The following is a 15258-nucleotide window of genomic DNA, read 5'->3' on the forward strand; positions in this document are numbered from 1 at the left end:
TCCTATCTCAAAATATCTGCACAACACAGTAAACACAGTCAGAGTCCAATCTCAGATGATAAAATCACACGAATATCCGGAAGAACAAAGCTCGACTCAACGGAAGATTCCAAACTCCAAATAACGACAAGTTATCAGCACAAAACAAAGTGCAAATAGGTAAATACACAGGCACCGGTAAAAAACAACAGAAAGAAAGTTTACAGGTGTTCGAATCGAATTCAATCAAAACTTACTGCAAAACTTATTTGACATAAAAAACTGTCACTCATTTTCCAAACGAGTATTACAGTGTTGCTATTATAAATAGGCAAAAGATACCTAATGTTAATTCAAGAATTGCATTAATATGTTAAATACGTATTAAATATCGCAAAGTTCTGTAGGTAGTAACTTTATTCTTGTATTTTTGTAAATTTAGTTGTTCAATTTTCATTAATTACTTTTGTTTTATTACTTATATATTTTTTATTGTTTTAAAATATTCTACTAATTCTACTATGGTTTCTAATGGTAATTCTAAATGGAGCAATGCGATGAAATAAAGAAGCCTCAGGTTAATAGTAACATTATATGGAAATATATTACATCTCTTTTTGACTCATTATACGTCAGAACATCTTGGTTTCTTGTATGGAGATTACTGGCACTGGTGCTATCTCTGTCTCTCTTACTCTCATACGAAGGATCTAAAAATGAATTTATTAATCCTGGCAGTTTTAATAAGGATAATGAGAAACTCTTATCAAAATATTGCATTGTCATCGGTCCTTGATACGTGTGCAAAGTTCCAAGTTGATCAGACGTTTAGAAATCAGTGAAAATTAAGCTCAAAGATTCCGTTACATACATACATACATACATACATACATACAACCCAAGCTAATAAAAGCGTAGTAATAAAAACGAAAAGACGTTTCTTTCACCGAAAAAAACTTGAATTTTCAACGCTAGTCTTCTAGTGAATGATTATAAGTCCAAAAGAAGAATCTTAAAAATATAAATCTTTCCTTGATCGACTTTTACAATCTGATCGAGAACAGAAACAATTGGCATATCCTATATATTTTAGACCAGCCCCTTCCAATATTTCATACATCCATTTAAATAATAATGAAAAGTATTGTACATTGAGACCGATATTATTTGTCACAGAAGGAGACAAAACCTTCAAGAGTAACATAGGATTTTTTTTAAATCACTAATAAACGAAGACCCGCACAAAAGCCAGCTATAGACAAAGTGAAATTGGCTACTTTTTCCTGAATATTCTAACGAAAGCGAATCCCCACACGAAAGCGAGCTATAGACAGAGTAACATAGGCAACTTTATCTAAATATTAACATGCGGGTCAAACCAACCCGTCAAGTCCAAATGAACCCCGTTCAAAACCAAGAAGATTCCATATTTAACCGTATCACATTCTCCACCAGATCTTCATAGCCACGGCCCACGCCCTCCAGGACGCCGGGAAACTGCTGGACATCGACACTTCCAGACTGTTCTCGAATATCCCAGATGTCCTCAACGCCAGCCTCACCTTCTGGGAAGGCACCATCTTCCCCATGCTGAGCGACGCTATAGAGAAGAGGGGGCCGTAAGTATATTTATTTTTCATTGTAACTAGAAAATAAAAGACCGAACCTAGTGATTACAAAGTGAAAATAGAACATCATCATCAGGCAGAGACTACAACATTCCTTTTGCCTTAATCTCTGCATACTCTTTTCGCGTCATCCACATTTGTAACTCTCTTCATGCATCAACTGTTAGGTAATAATCCTCCCTCTGGGGTCTGATGAGGTGACTTCCATCTGACCTCTGCAATAAGTTGTAAAACCATCGCCTTAAACAAGAATCAAGAAGAATCTCAAGTTTCATGGTCGTCTTTTACGATGTTCGAGTGCTTAAAAGCACGCAAGCTACTCGTAAGTTCTTTATTCTACGCCAATAGACCAAATATAAAAAACAGCAGAACAAAGAGTAAATTTAACTTACTCATACCCTTAACTAGGCACGATTAAAACCGGGTCCTGTAAAATACTGAATATGTACTTACTATTTTCTTGTTACTGTGTAAATTTCTATGCAATAAAGATATTACAAACAAACAAATATTTTACAAACTTTCTACGGTCTACCAATCATCTTCAAAAAATGTTTAAATGTATATTGACCGCAGCTAATGTAGAAACAGCATGTCGGATTCCAATACAACAGTAAATTATAGTTCAAAATGGTACAAAACTACCATTAAAGCAAATTGAAGACAAAGTAGTAATCATTGAGATTCGATCGTACATAGAGCGCGCACAGGCGTTGTACACACGTACGACTTTGACCCCATTGCCGAAAAAAATAGGCCTAGTTTACATTTACCTAATTTTCACGCTCCCTGCTTCTTATTCTTCATCTGCCTATACTTTTTATTTTATTGTCCCCGACGATCAAGATCCGTTAGTGTAAATAATCATGTTAGGCCGTGTGGTTCCCGGCACCAATACAAAAAAGAAATAGGACCACTCCATCTCTTTTCCATGGATTTCTTACACACTTGGGATTCTTTTTTAGGCGATGGCCTAGCAACCTGTCACTATTTGAATCTCAATTCTATCATTAAGCCAAATAGCTGAACGTGGCCATTCAGTCTTTTCAAGAGACTGTTGGCTTTGTTTAACCCGCAAGGGATATAGACGCAACCATTTTCACACTCTTTTATTACGTGTACTCACTTAGTTATCAGGGTGTGGCTTTCACGAAGATCCTGGATGAGGCAAGTGGCAAGCATTCCAGAGGAGTCTAATCCATATTGGGTCATGCTCACATCCAGTTGACTGAATCTGTTGGTTTTCCCGCAATTTTAACCCTCGCGTTTCAAGCGCCAATGAGGAATTAAACTATCACTTCTCTTCACTTTTTAATATTTAGGCCCCATCGTTCAACAAAACGATGATTTTGCCAATGTCAAGGTCAAAAATACACGATGAACCTGACAAGTGAAGATATAAATGTTCAACTCAGAAAAGAGTTATCTGTGTGCATTTCAGAGCCTTTTGACCAACTACGCTCTACTTAATTTGTAATCTGTTATATTGGAATCCGACATGCTGTTTCTACATTAGCTGCGGTCAATATATGTACATTTAAACATTTTTTGAAGATGATTGGTAGACCGTAGTATAAAAATATTTGTTTGTTTGTTTGTATATTATATGTACTTGGGGAAAGAGGCGTGATTTTATGTATGTACTAGAGGCCGCCCGCGACTTCGTCCGCATGGAAACCCTATCAATCCCGCGGGAACTCTGGGATAAAAAGTAGCCTATGTGTTATTCTGGGTCTTCAGCTACCTACATACCAAATTTCATGGTAATCGGTTCAGTAGTTTTTGCGTGAAAGAGTAACAAACATCCATACATCCATACAAACTTTCGCCTTTATAATAGTAGTAGGATGTATGTACGCTCTACTTTGTATACTTTCTCTATGGTTATAATTCAAACGTGTTTCACGAAACCTTCGCCGTTGCCTAGCACCTGCCATTACCATCGGCGGCTCTTTTCACCTTGACTGCCGATTATCGAAAGGAAAGCATGCAATATGCTGAGTTTTATTGCGACCGAAAACCAGACTAGTTTCTACGAGTATTACCAGGGCATTTCTGCTTGCATCAGATCACGTCTTTATCCCGTGGGCTAACAACCCATCACTATTTGAATCTCAATTCTATCATTAAGCTGAACGTGGCCTATAAGTCTTTTGAGGACTGTTGGCTCTGTCTACCCCGCAGAGGATATGGACGTGATTATATGTATGTAAGTATATGAACTGAAAAATCCAATCGGGGAGATTCAGGTAAAAGTCAAGTCAAGTACCCTGAACCGAGCTTGCATGAAGAGAATGATCAATGAAAATGAGACGAAAGAGACAAAGGGATCGTGACAAGTGGATTTTTCCTTGCCCACACTTCCTCTAAAAGGCATTATTCTATCAAAATTACAGTTAGTATCACAACAACAGTATCTTCACGATACTAATGATACATTCCTTTCAGATTGAACACCGATCTGATGATGCCGGGCTTCTTCCGCTTCCGCGAAGTGTTCATCCCTTACGAGCGCTTCGTCTGCGAGCAGACCAAGGCCCTGGACTATCTTCGCTCTTTGAACACCAACGTGGATTTCATGACCTATCTCACTTGGTGCCATGGTCATAGCGCTTGCAAGAGGTATGTGTCTTTTCATTTCATTTTTCTGTACTGTGACACTATTTATAATAAGAAATTTTGAAAGGTACATAATGTACATATTGTCTTTTTTTCCTATTTTTTTTTTTTTTGGATTACTTTTAATTTTTTTATAAGAGTAAATATTTAATTAGTTTGTGTAATTTTTCTCGCGTCTTTTATTTAATAAAATAAAACGATAGTTCTTACATACCTCGCTTTAGATAGTTGTATTTTAATATTTTTTTTCCAAGAATATTGGTTCCGAAGATAACGCGTGATGAGGCAACAAACAAACACATAAGCTTACTTTCGCATTTGTAATATTAGGAATAATAAGGAATAGATAAAAGGAATGTAATCTTGTTTCCCTATAGGCTGCAGCTAGCAGATATTCTAGTGAAACCCATGCAGCGCATGACCAAATATGGCCTGATCCTGCGCAGGATTATCCAAAACACTGAGACCGAACCAGAGAAGACAGCTCTCGAGGCCATGGTAAGGAAACTATTGGCCATGGTAAGGAAATTATTGTAGAAACGTTACGGTAAATTTGATTAATTGAAAATTATTAATAATTTTTTTCCGACATTATTAATAGGTAATATCGCGTGATTTGACAAAAGTTATTTTTTTTTTACTTCAAGCAATTATTACGAGTATAAATAATTCGCTATACATTGGTCGTAATAACATGAGACCCAAGGTCGAGTAAGTCTAACCTAAATCTCTTCCATCATCTTCTTTCAGTCTATTTGCTATAGGCTCTGTCCACCCCTGATGTCTTCCCCATAAGGGATAAAGATGTGATTACATTCATGTATGTAAATCAAACATATTTTCAGAGACAGGTCTTTTTAACCAACTTCAAGAAAGGAGGAGGTTCTCAATTTGACCGTATTTTTTGACACCTTGTTTCTGTAACCGTTAATTGGCTACATCCTCACCCGTCCAGATAAAAAGTACTCTTTATTATACTGTGCCCCTGGAGAGGGGCCCAGGGTCCGCCTTCGATTCCTGTCGGGTAAGTCAGGTAAACATAAAGCGACTCCCATCTGAATTCCTCAACCTTTGCAGGGGAACCTTACCCATTCTTATTACAAAAGTTCCATTTTATGAATGTGCCTTTTACCTTAATAATATTATAAGGCTTGTGACACCTATCCAAACCTTACCCATCCTTGCTCTTAATGGCACAGTTTGAAGTTAGTGTGCGCATAAATTCAAATTCAAATTCAAAATTTTTATTCATTATTATAAGATACTATCTTAATAATTGTCAAATCTTTTGGTTTCACAACATTGGTTGACGGCAAATAAATTACTTAAAACTAAGTATACCGCCGCTTCCAAGGCGTCAGTGCAGAAGAAGCGGTTAGAAACTGCACTGCAGCATTTTCTTCAATAACGTCAACTTCACAAATATCCAAACTTAGAATCGAAATGTGGACGAGAGAATTCATTGTTCAATATATAATTCATAATTTAGCCTTATAATTTCATTTTTAATACCGGCATAATGGGGGGTTCTTATTGCTAGTTTTTTTCCATTACGCCTGAGGCTCTACCCCTCAGCACCTCCTCTTCATCTAATTACATTTTTAGTCAGCTACGATACGTAAGTTTCAAAATTTTATTATCTTCTATTGTCACTTCTCCCTACCACCACTCTGGAGAGGAGCCCGGGGTATGCCATGGACCCTGGATTGGGTGAATCATGTTTTTACAGGAAGAGATTCCCGTCTGACCTCCTCATTGATACATGACCAAAGTGGGATTCGAACCTGTGCCCTTTTTGCGCCACACACAACCTTACCTTGCACCTTGCCCATTCGACCACCGACTTTTTATTATCACCAATTAAGGTTTATTTATAAATAATCACCGACAAATGTGAGCATTGATCATGTATTTTTTTATAATAGTCCGCAATTATTCATTATTTTCAATTAATCACTTTCACCGTAACACATACATAAATCAAATATTATTTTTATTCGCATAAGAATTTAATTTGCATGACATGAGTTGAACATTATCTTAAATCAGATTTTTATATTAACTTTTGCGAGTATTGCAAAACTATATAGAACTTAATTACAACTAGGTCATCACTTAAATCATGATCTAAGAGTTCATCATCATCGTGGTCGTCATCCTGGCGTTATTTAAGTACTATTGCATATTCATCAGTATGGAGGGAAGCCAAAGGTTGCTACATCGTAAGGAAACCTGCACATTCAGGAAAACTGGGTTAGGTTCCCTTGCAAAGGTTGAGGAGGCGGGAGTCGCTTAATGTGACAACCTGACTCACCCAAGCCAGCATCATGGTCATATTCTCGCCCAGGGTCCAGAGGTAAGATGAACGGAACTATGTACTATGTCAGGAGAAAAAAGATTTATGTGGATGACTTAATACTGATAAAATTTCACATTTATACCATCAGTTTCAATAAGTTTGATGATTATGATCGTACCATGATAATTATGTGAAATTTATTTGTTGTCCACAGGAAACCTACGCGAAGGGCTACGTTCTGGACCTCAACCGCTGCATTCGCCAGAAGGAGGAATTGGAAAAACTCGATTACCTCGGCACCATCATCGACCCATACGAAGTTGTAAGTTATAACATTATTATTATTATCAAACATAAAAGACTTTCAATTTTGGAATATTCCACTGGAATCCCGAATTTTTAAAGACATTTTTATAATCAAAGGCCTGTAATTCATTAATATAGCTGTTTATCGTAGAAATGAACAATTTTTTTAAATAATATTATTTCCCGCTTAGCGATAGTCCCAATTGAACCCTCACCTCACTGGAGGAACCCGTGGGTGTGCTTTTAAACATGATCCTGGATTCTGTTAGTTTGCTTTTCACACTAAACGACTCCCGTCTGACCTCCGTAACCTTTACAGGGTCTTATCTAACCCATATTGGACATGGCACATAAAATGCAATAAAATATAAAGAATTGTACTTTTGTGTGACAAATAAACTACAGGACCGATTTTGATTATATTTGGCATATAGAAAGACAAAACCTACAGAAACAACATAATCTTCAACTTCCCGGGTAAACCTGTAAATTCCCACGGCAGCGAAGTACAAAGCAGGTCTAAATGATACAAATCTTTACACAGGACTTCAAAGACGAAGAGATTGAGAAGCATTACAAAGTACACGCTCACCTGCATCTTAGAGCCCCTATGCTGAACTGCGTGCCGAGTCACAGCCGATGCCTGATCTTCCAAGGAGACCTGCGTTTCAAAGACCATATTAACCATAAGGAGGCAAGACCTAGACTAGATACGTCCATACAAATCGGAATTTAAATGTATTCCAATTTATATGGACATGTCCGAACTTGCTTAAAATTAGTTTGCTAGAAAACTGTTTGAATGTAATATTAGCGTTCAATTTGTTTAAAAACAACTGGTTTAACACAATACCATCTCCTACTTACGGGGACCAGTTCAAATTGCCCAAATTTAAAGCTTATGATCAAAATAATAAAGTTCTATAAAACAGTGCAATTCATTTTTAAGTAAGAGAAAAAAAAAGGAACGTTCGAGTTTAAAATAATTATAATCTGTAGCATATAATTCACAACAACATCTGTAAAAACCAAACTGACCGTAGCCGTTTTCTAGCAAACAACCCGATCTATAACCTATATGTTTGCCCTTTGAACTGACATCAAAGCCACTTAAAATAAATCTCTTTAAAACGTTGAAAGATTCATTCACCTAAAGGGTTAATATTTTCAGTGACTTTCTGTAAATTTGAACTGACAATTTTGCCGGCGTCGAGTTCTGGTGCATGCTACAAATTGAGTTTTGATTTAAGGCAATTTGTAAAAGTGGATTCGAACGTGACATCGGATAAAGGGACACTTAAATGAGTTTACTTTTTAAAGTGGACTTTTATTTAGTGTCCGTTAGTTATTAATTTTGTCATGCTTTGTGTGGTCAGTTTTTTGTTCGCGTGTTGTAAGGAGTTTTTATACGGCTTATAAGTTTTTTTAGATCCTGTGAATCGCCAAAGCTTATCTCGGTCGAATGCCATTAGGAAATCAACCGTGAACGCTTTTAATTTTATTAAATGTTACAGCGTGCATAACCTTCATGCTTAATGTTTATTTAAATGCTAAAGTATCAGCCCTCATTAATATTTCCATGTATGTATTGTGGCTTTTAATCCGCATTTGGCTGAAAATAATGTAGCATTGAAAGTTTGGTTCATTCAGTTAATTTTCCGCATTGATACCTTTTCATATTAAAATTACAGCTTATTTGAATCCACATTTATAAATTTAATGTATGTTTTATTTTAAGTTAGCTGTTGCGAATTATTAATGCGAATGCCGTGCTAAATTGATTAATTCACTATACTAAATGCAATTTATTTTTGAAGTACCTACAAATAAGTTTAAACCATTAAATACGTTTCAAATAAGTGCAAGCACTTTAAATTAAAGTGGTGATTTCTTTGTTTCTACTGGATGAAGTACTTTTTGAGTACTCGTACACCTAATGCACTAGTAATGCATTCCTCTAAAGAATTAAGACTTAATTCCTATACAAAAGCAGCACAGTAACCTAGATTGCTAAAACGGGTGCAGTCGGCGGGGGTTTCTTTATATCGAATGGTGTTAATGGCAATTCGGAACTAAGTAATAGAAGAAATAAGGAGAGATAAGCGATGTGAAAAGACCCTTTGCTATTTTAACTGTAGAAGAATACTGAGCTGTGCGTGTTTTGTGCTTGCAATGCTGTTTTTACAGGCGAATTCTATCAATCCGTTATATGATACTAGAAATGATTATAAAACATTATAATTAATAATGTATGTCTATACTAAGGAGTCAGTGTAAGATTGCCTCATTGTTTATTGACAATCATCGTTTTATTTTGAATGGATTTTTTTTTTACTTTTATTGAATCATATTTTTTTTTTACTATGTCCTATGGACCTTCTTTGTAATTATAATTACACTTCTATCAGTATAGATATATGTTGATCTGGGTTTCTTTTTAAAAAATATACCTTCGAATTTTAATTAAGTATCATATTTTTTTCACATAGATTTGTACAATTATTAAGTAAAAAAAAACTGCCTGCGATCTGCGATTTTCCAAAATGTAAGTTGCAACTCACAGTAATTACACCCTTGGGTATTAACATTGAACGGGAATGTCCCGGGAATGTTTCAGATTGACGTGCACATTATACTCCTGACTGATATGATCCTGATTTGCAAGAGGCAGACCAAGGGGAATCCCTTCAGGATGATCAGGTAATGATTTTTAACATACCTACATATACTCATACATACAAATGGAACCAATACCTATATTATTATTATTTTATTTATTTAAAATAATAATAAATAATATAGGTATTGCTTCGACATTAGGCTAGAATTTCTAACACATATTTCCATTTTTTGTACTAATCATAAAACTACCTAATGAAAATTAAATTACAAAAAAAATTGTTTTTATTTGAAACCCTATTATTAAATAATCTTTATTTTACTTTAATTAAAAACAAAATTAACGGAATTAAACTTATAAAGTCATTATGCTGTTTAAAATGATCAAGATGCCATCAGATAATAACGACAGATGCAAATTGTCGATGGATTGTTATAAATTATGAATAAATAATTCTTTAACAGTTTTATTTATTTACGTACACAAAATTATATACAGGAGCATTCAGCCTTAACATTTTTTTAACTAGAAATTACTTAAAAACTATTTATAGGTATTACAAAACAACGTTTACCGGGACAGCTAATATTTCAATAGAAATCTCTTCCAGCAGACCCTAAGTCAATCTACTTTCTAACATACAAAACAATTTTCAGACCGAAATTCATGATAGACAAGACGATGCATTACCCTCGTCTGAACAAGGCCAAGGACATTGTGGCGATAGTTTTCGTGGTGGTTGACGACGTGGGTTCCTCCCAGTTTGGGTTCGCCGTGACTGAAGCCGGAAAACCTGATCCAGGAATGCCAGCTGGTGCAGGCTCCCTGAAGGCACGTTAACCCATACATACCAATATTATACAGTCTATTTCTTTGTTAGCCTTGTGGTTCCCGGCACCAATAAAAAAAGAGTAGGACTACTCCGTCTCGTAACCGTGGATGTCGTAAAAGGCGACTAAGGTATAGGCTTATTAACTTGAGATTCTTCTTTTAGGCGATGGGCTAGCTAGCAACCTGTCACTATTTGAATCTCAATTCTATCACTAAGCCAAACGTGGCCTGAAACTTTTCAAGACTGTTGGCTCTGTCTATCCTGCAGGGGGTTTAGACGTGATTATAATGTATGTATGTTTTATTTCTTGTATCAGGCCTATATTTTCTCAAAATACATTTCTTTAGTTGAATTGTTGGTTCTTAGGCCGAAATTCTAGCCACCTTTAAGCTATTTCTCAAAAACTTTAGCATTTTTATTTATGAGGAGGTTTAAATTTTGTAATGATATGTATAGTATGATGATATTAAGAATGATAATTATTTTTTAATGCTCTCTCATACAAATTGGCCGATTAGTTGGCCGAGGGTTCTGGATCACTAAAGGCAAGTATATGTAAATGTTTATTGCAGCATAATTAGATTCTTAAAAACTTAAGAAAAGAACAGAGGAGAGCATAAATAAAAATAAGAGCGTTAAAGAGGTCAGACGGGAATCGCTTCGGGTAAAAATCAGACTCGCACAATCTAGGAGTCTTGGTCAAAGGTATACTCCGGGCTCCTCTCCAGAGAGGTGACTACGCAACATTAATTAATGTCCAAAATTATGAACTTGCTTTTCTTTAATTCGATCAAGATTAGCTTTTAATTAAATCTCATTTTAATTTTTCATTAGACTATTTTTTTTAATTATTATTTTACTTAATTGATAAAAATATTGTGCCGTGTGATTCCCGGCACCTAAAACGAAAAAAGAATAAGACCAATCAATCTCTTTCACATGGATGTGGTAAAAGCGACTAATGGATAGGCTTATAAACTTGAGATTCTCCTTTTAGGCGACGGGCTAGCAACCTGTCACTTTATATGAATCTCAATTCTATCAGTAAGCCAAACAGCTGAACGTGGCCTATCAGTATTTGTTAGAATAAGTGAAAGCAGAGAGTGCATTGAGTACGTTAGTTTATTTCATTTAGATAAAATCTTAGATACACATAAGACAAGACACAGCAGATGACAGGAGAGAATAAGAAGTAGTTCTTATTTTTAATCCACTTGACACAATATACAATGGCCAGGGTGTTCGTTATTGATATTGAAACCATGAAGGTTTAACAGTATTTTTAAGACTTTTCAATAAAAATATAGAGGAGAAATTACGCCAGAATCCTGTTTCAGATGTGGGAGGCGAAGGTCCGCGAAGCCAGGCTGTCTTACGACCTGGGTGTATGGCATTGCCGGAACCCATGCCGGGACTTGTCCGAGGTAGACTGGGACTCTTCGTCAGACAACGCAGGCAGCGCTTCAAGCCCAATGCCGGTGAGTGGAATACCTCGTCTCTTCTTCCTCCTGACTTTAGTCCCGGTAGCAAGATCTCTGGATCCCTGGGGGCGCCTTTGACCGTGTGACGTCATACCTCCGAAACCTTTGCAGGGGATGCATGAGTTACCGTATAGGATCATGGTCAAAAGCTGCACTATGTGAATGGGAATTCCCTCAGTCGCCTTTTGCGACATCCATGGGTGGATAGATGGAGTGATTCAATATACTAAAGAGTCGGGAACCCCGCAGGTCATGTTTGTTATCGGATTATCAAACGATATACTCGTATAATGCTGTTAGGGTTATGAAATGAAGCAATATTTATTTGGTCCGCAGAATTCGCATTCACTACCTCCAGTTTATTATGCTAACGCCTTCACCACCGCCCCGTGAGGCATTACACCGATCCTCACTAATAACCCCGAAGGTTTAAGGGCGAATCAACATAGATCAATCAAATCGGCTGTAAACAAACCAATCAATTCACGACTTATCAAGTTTGTTCCCCTTGCGACTTTCAGTTCAAAACTTGAACAACACTTGCCTGCGACCCTGTTTTTTTTTTTTATTTAATGTGAACACGATCTCTGCATACTTCCTTCGCTTCATCCACATTCATAACTCTCTTCATACAAGCTCGGCGGTTTCGGGTACTTTTGACCTGACCCTTCACCAGGACGAAAGAGGAAAGAGATAGTCTCTGCCTACCCCTCCGGGAAAGAGGCGTAATTTTATGTATGTATGTTATGAACACTTCACATTAGGAGCTACTACTGAGAAGGACTAAATGTAGGTACTTATGATATATCCCAAAAAAAAAAATGGCGGCTATAGCGAGCAAAAGCTAATACCTACTACTAAAATTCTTGACAACTCTTAGAACACAAAATTGTTAAACAATAAAGTAGAGGCGACTAAGGGGCAGGCTTATAAACTATGGATTCTTCTTTTAGGCTATGTCTATATATAGCTTTATTTACCTCTTTCTTCAACTAAAGGTAAAATGCAATAAAAAACAGTGCAGTACAATCAGAAATTCAATTTCGCTTTGTTGTAACTCGTAAGGTCATTCGATCGCGCGAACCACTGACTTCAGAACGAGGTGGCCACGGAATTGCATATGTTTATTGAAATATTTATTGGGCATTAAATTTCACACTGGATTCGAAGACTGGTCGAGGTGGAGAAGATTGTCTTCAGCAAAGCAATCTTCCAAGAATAACGGCTTAGTGAATTTACGTAAAATGTGTTACCGTACCGTACCGTCTGCCGTGCGGTTCCCGGCACCAATAGAAAAAAGAATAGGACCACCACATCTCTTTCCCATGGATATCGTAAAAGGCTACTAAGGGATGCGCTTATATACTTGGGATTCTTCTTTTAGGCGACGGGCTAGCAACCTGTCACTTTACATGAATCTCAATACTATCCAAGAGGCCAATCAGTATTTTTAAGACTGTTGGCTCTGTCTACCCCGCATGGTATATAGACGTGATTATGTGTATGTATGTATGTGTTACCGTAACGTTGGCAGTAACCGATGACCAACGTGTAATATTTATACGAAGACTGAGCTCGAATTCTGATGGCTTAATGTAGAACCTATTTGAAGAATCCCAAGTTTATAAGCCTATCCTTTGACTGACTTTTACAGTTTTACGGAAAAGAAGCAGCTGCTCATTATACTTTATTTTTCTTCTCTTCCATGGGAGCTTGCGCATACTCAGTTTCCTCTTAAATACATTCATGGGAAAGAGATGGAGTGGTCTTATTCTGAACCATTATCCGTGAACCACAACGTCCTATGCTTTAATTTTCATTTCCTACAAATCTTTATCACCTTTGCAAGATCTTCGGTCACGAGTCGGCACTTTAATAACATGGCTGTGTCCTAAATGATAAAACTTCTGCCCAGAGCTCTGAAGACGCCAACATCGAGCGGGAAGCCCGAGAACGAACCGCCACTATGCTTCACCGCAGCATGGGGACCTCCACCGACTACGACTTCTCACAGGGATCCTTCGTCACTGATTCTTTTGATGGTAAACTATATTAGATTTATTTATTTAGGAAAAACTTTATTGTCTACTTCATTTATTGTTTGCAGCGCAGTGATTCTTCACTTTGAAGTGAAGTGAAGTGAAGAGTCACTGTGAAAGACTATACATGTATTTCAAACATGTATAGTATGTTGGTAGGTACTAACTCATACCATCATTGCCTTGAAAGGTATCACATCAGATTATCGGCAGGTTTTATATAACCCTTTTATCTTCAGGCACCAGTGGCCCTCGCACATCCGGAGCACTGCGCCACCCGATGATGCGCAATTCCACTGGCGGCAGCTCCAGGAATTCCAGGCTGTCTAGCTTCCAGCAGTCTACCAGGTAAATAAAACGTCAATGTTCTGATTTCCACTTTTGGTACTACAACTTTTTTATCAATACAATTTTTTAGCAACCTGTCACTATTTGGATCTCAATTCTATCATTAAGCTAAACAGCTGAACGTGGCCGATCAGTCTTTTCAAGACTGTTGGCTCTGTCTACCCCACGAGGTATATAGACGTGACCATATGTATGTATGTATGTATTTTTTATCAGCGACTTTGTTCATATCAGCTTCTATCTTTCAGTTCTAACACCATAGGATTTTTTCGAAAATTTAATCAGTAGTTTCATATGTATATGCATTGTTTTATCAGAAATTAATATGATCGACAATACTTCACGTTCAGAACTTTAAATAGATACCTGAAGATTATCTTAATGTTTTGGAAAAATCTGGGTAACGAGGGAAGAAAGCCTTTGTTCCAGACTTAATCATATTAAGCCTTTGTCCCATACTAAGTCATATTAATTTTGTACAGCGCCGCTTCCCACGACGAGCCTGGTCCCTCGGGAATCAGCCGCCCCCTCATCAAGGCAGGCAGCAGCACTGAGCAGCCAATTCCAGAGAACAGCAAGGACCAGGCGGGACCTAATGGTGAGCAAACTGATTCTTTTTCATCAATACCCAGGCTTCAAGACTTAAGAATTTCAGGATAAGAGTATCTTATATATTATTTCAGATTATAGGAGAGTGTGGAGGGAAAGGTCGGAGTGGAAGACCTAGACGAACGTATCTTGATAAAATTAAGGACGTCCTGGTAAAGGGTCAGGTCAAAAGTACCCGAAACCGCTGAGCTTGTATGAAGAGAGTTATGAATGTGGATGAAGCGAAGGAAGTATGCAGAGATCGTGGCAAGTGGAAAGAGGTAGTCTCTGCCTACCCCTCCGGGAAAGAGGCGTGATTTTATGTATGTATGTATGTATATTCTACACGTGTAGATAACTTCATCAAATCAATAGGTCTAGGTGGAAGGAGAACGCCTAAGAAATACTGGCTTGACGTCAGATAGAAAGTGATGATATGAGTGCTAATAGTCTTAAAACAGAAGACGCCGCGAACCGGACGAAATGGAAGGAAAAGTGTCGGAAAGTGGATCCTAGATA

The 15258-nt window shown here is 37.2% G+C and overlaps 1 protein-coding gene across 3 annotated transcripts in view; it reads left to right on the forward strand.

The window, feature by feature from the left end:
* The window catches only part of LOC106130581 (uncharacterized), an 85283-nt gene that overhangs the window by 66816 nt on the left and 3209 nt on the right, over positions 1-15258 (forward strand). For 2 of the 3 annotated variants that reach the window (XM_060953464.1, XM_013329461.2), the window contains exons 7-17: positions 1435-1598; positions 4056-4229; positions 4604-4745; positions 6740-6847; positions 7376-7525; positions 9449-9531; positions 10108-10282; positions 11621-11761; positions 13680-13806; positions 14043-14151; positions 14634-14749. In XM_060953464.1, coding sequence (XP_060809447.1) covers positions 1435-1598; positions 4056-4229; positions 4604-4745; positions 6740-6847; positions 7376-7525; positions 9449-9531; positions 10108-10282; positions 11621-11761; positions 13680-13806; positions 14043-14151; positions 14634-14749 — 1489 coding nt within the window. The remainder of the gene's footprint in view (positions 1-1434; positions 1599-4055; positions 4230-4603; positions 4746-6739; positions 6848-7375; positions 7526-9448; positions 9532-10107; positions 10283-11620; positions 11762-13679; positions 13807-14042; positions 14152-14633; positions 14750-15258) is intronic. The other variant, XM_060953465.1, reaches the window with a different exon arrangement.

Source organism: Amyelois transitella, chromosome Z, assembly GCF_032362555.1.
Source record: "Amyelois transitella isolate CPQ chromosome Z, ilAmyTran1.1, whole genome shotgun sequence".
NCBI classification, from domain to species: domain Eukaryota; kingdom Metazoa; phylum Arthropoda; class Insecta; order Lepidoptera; family Pyralidae; genus Amyelois; species Amyelois transitella.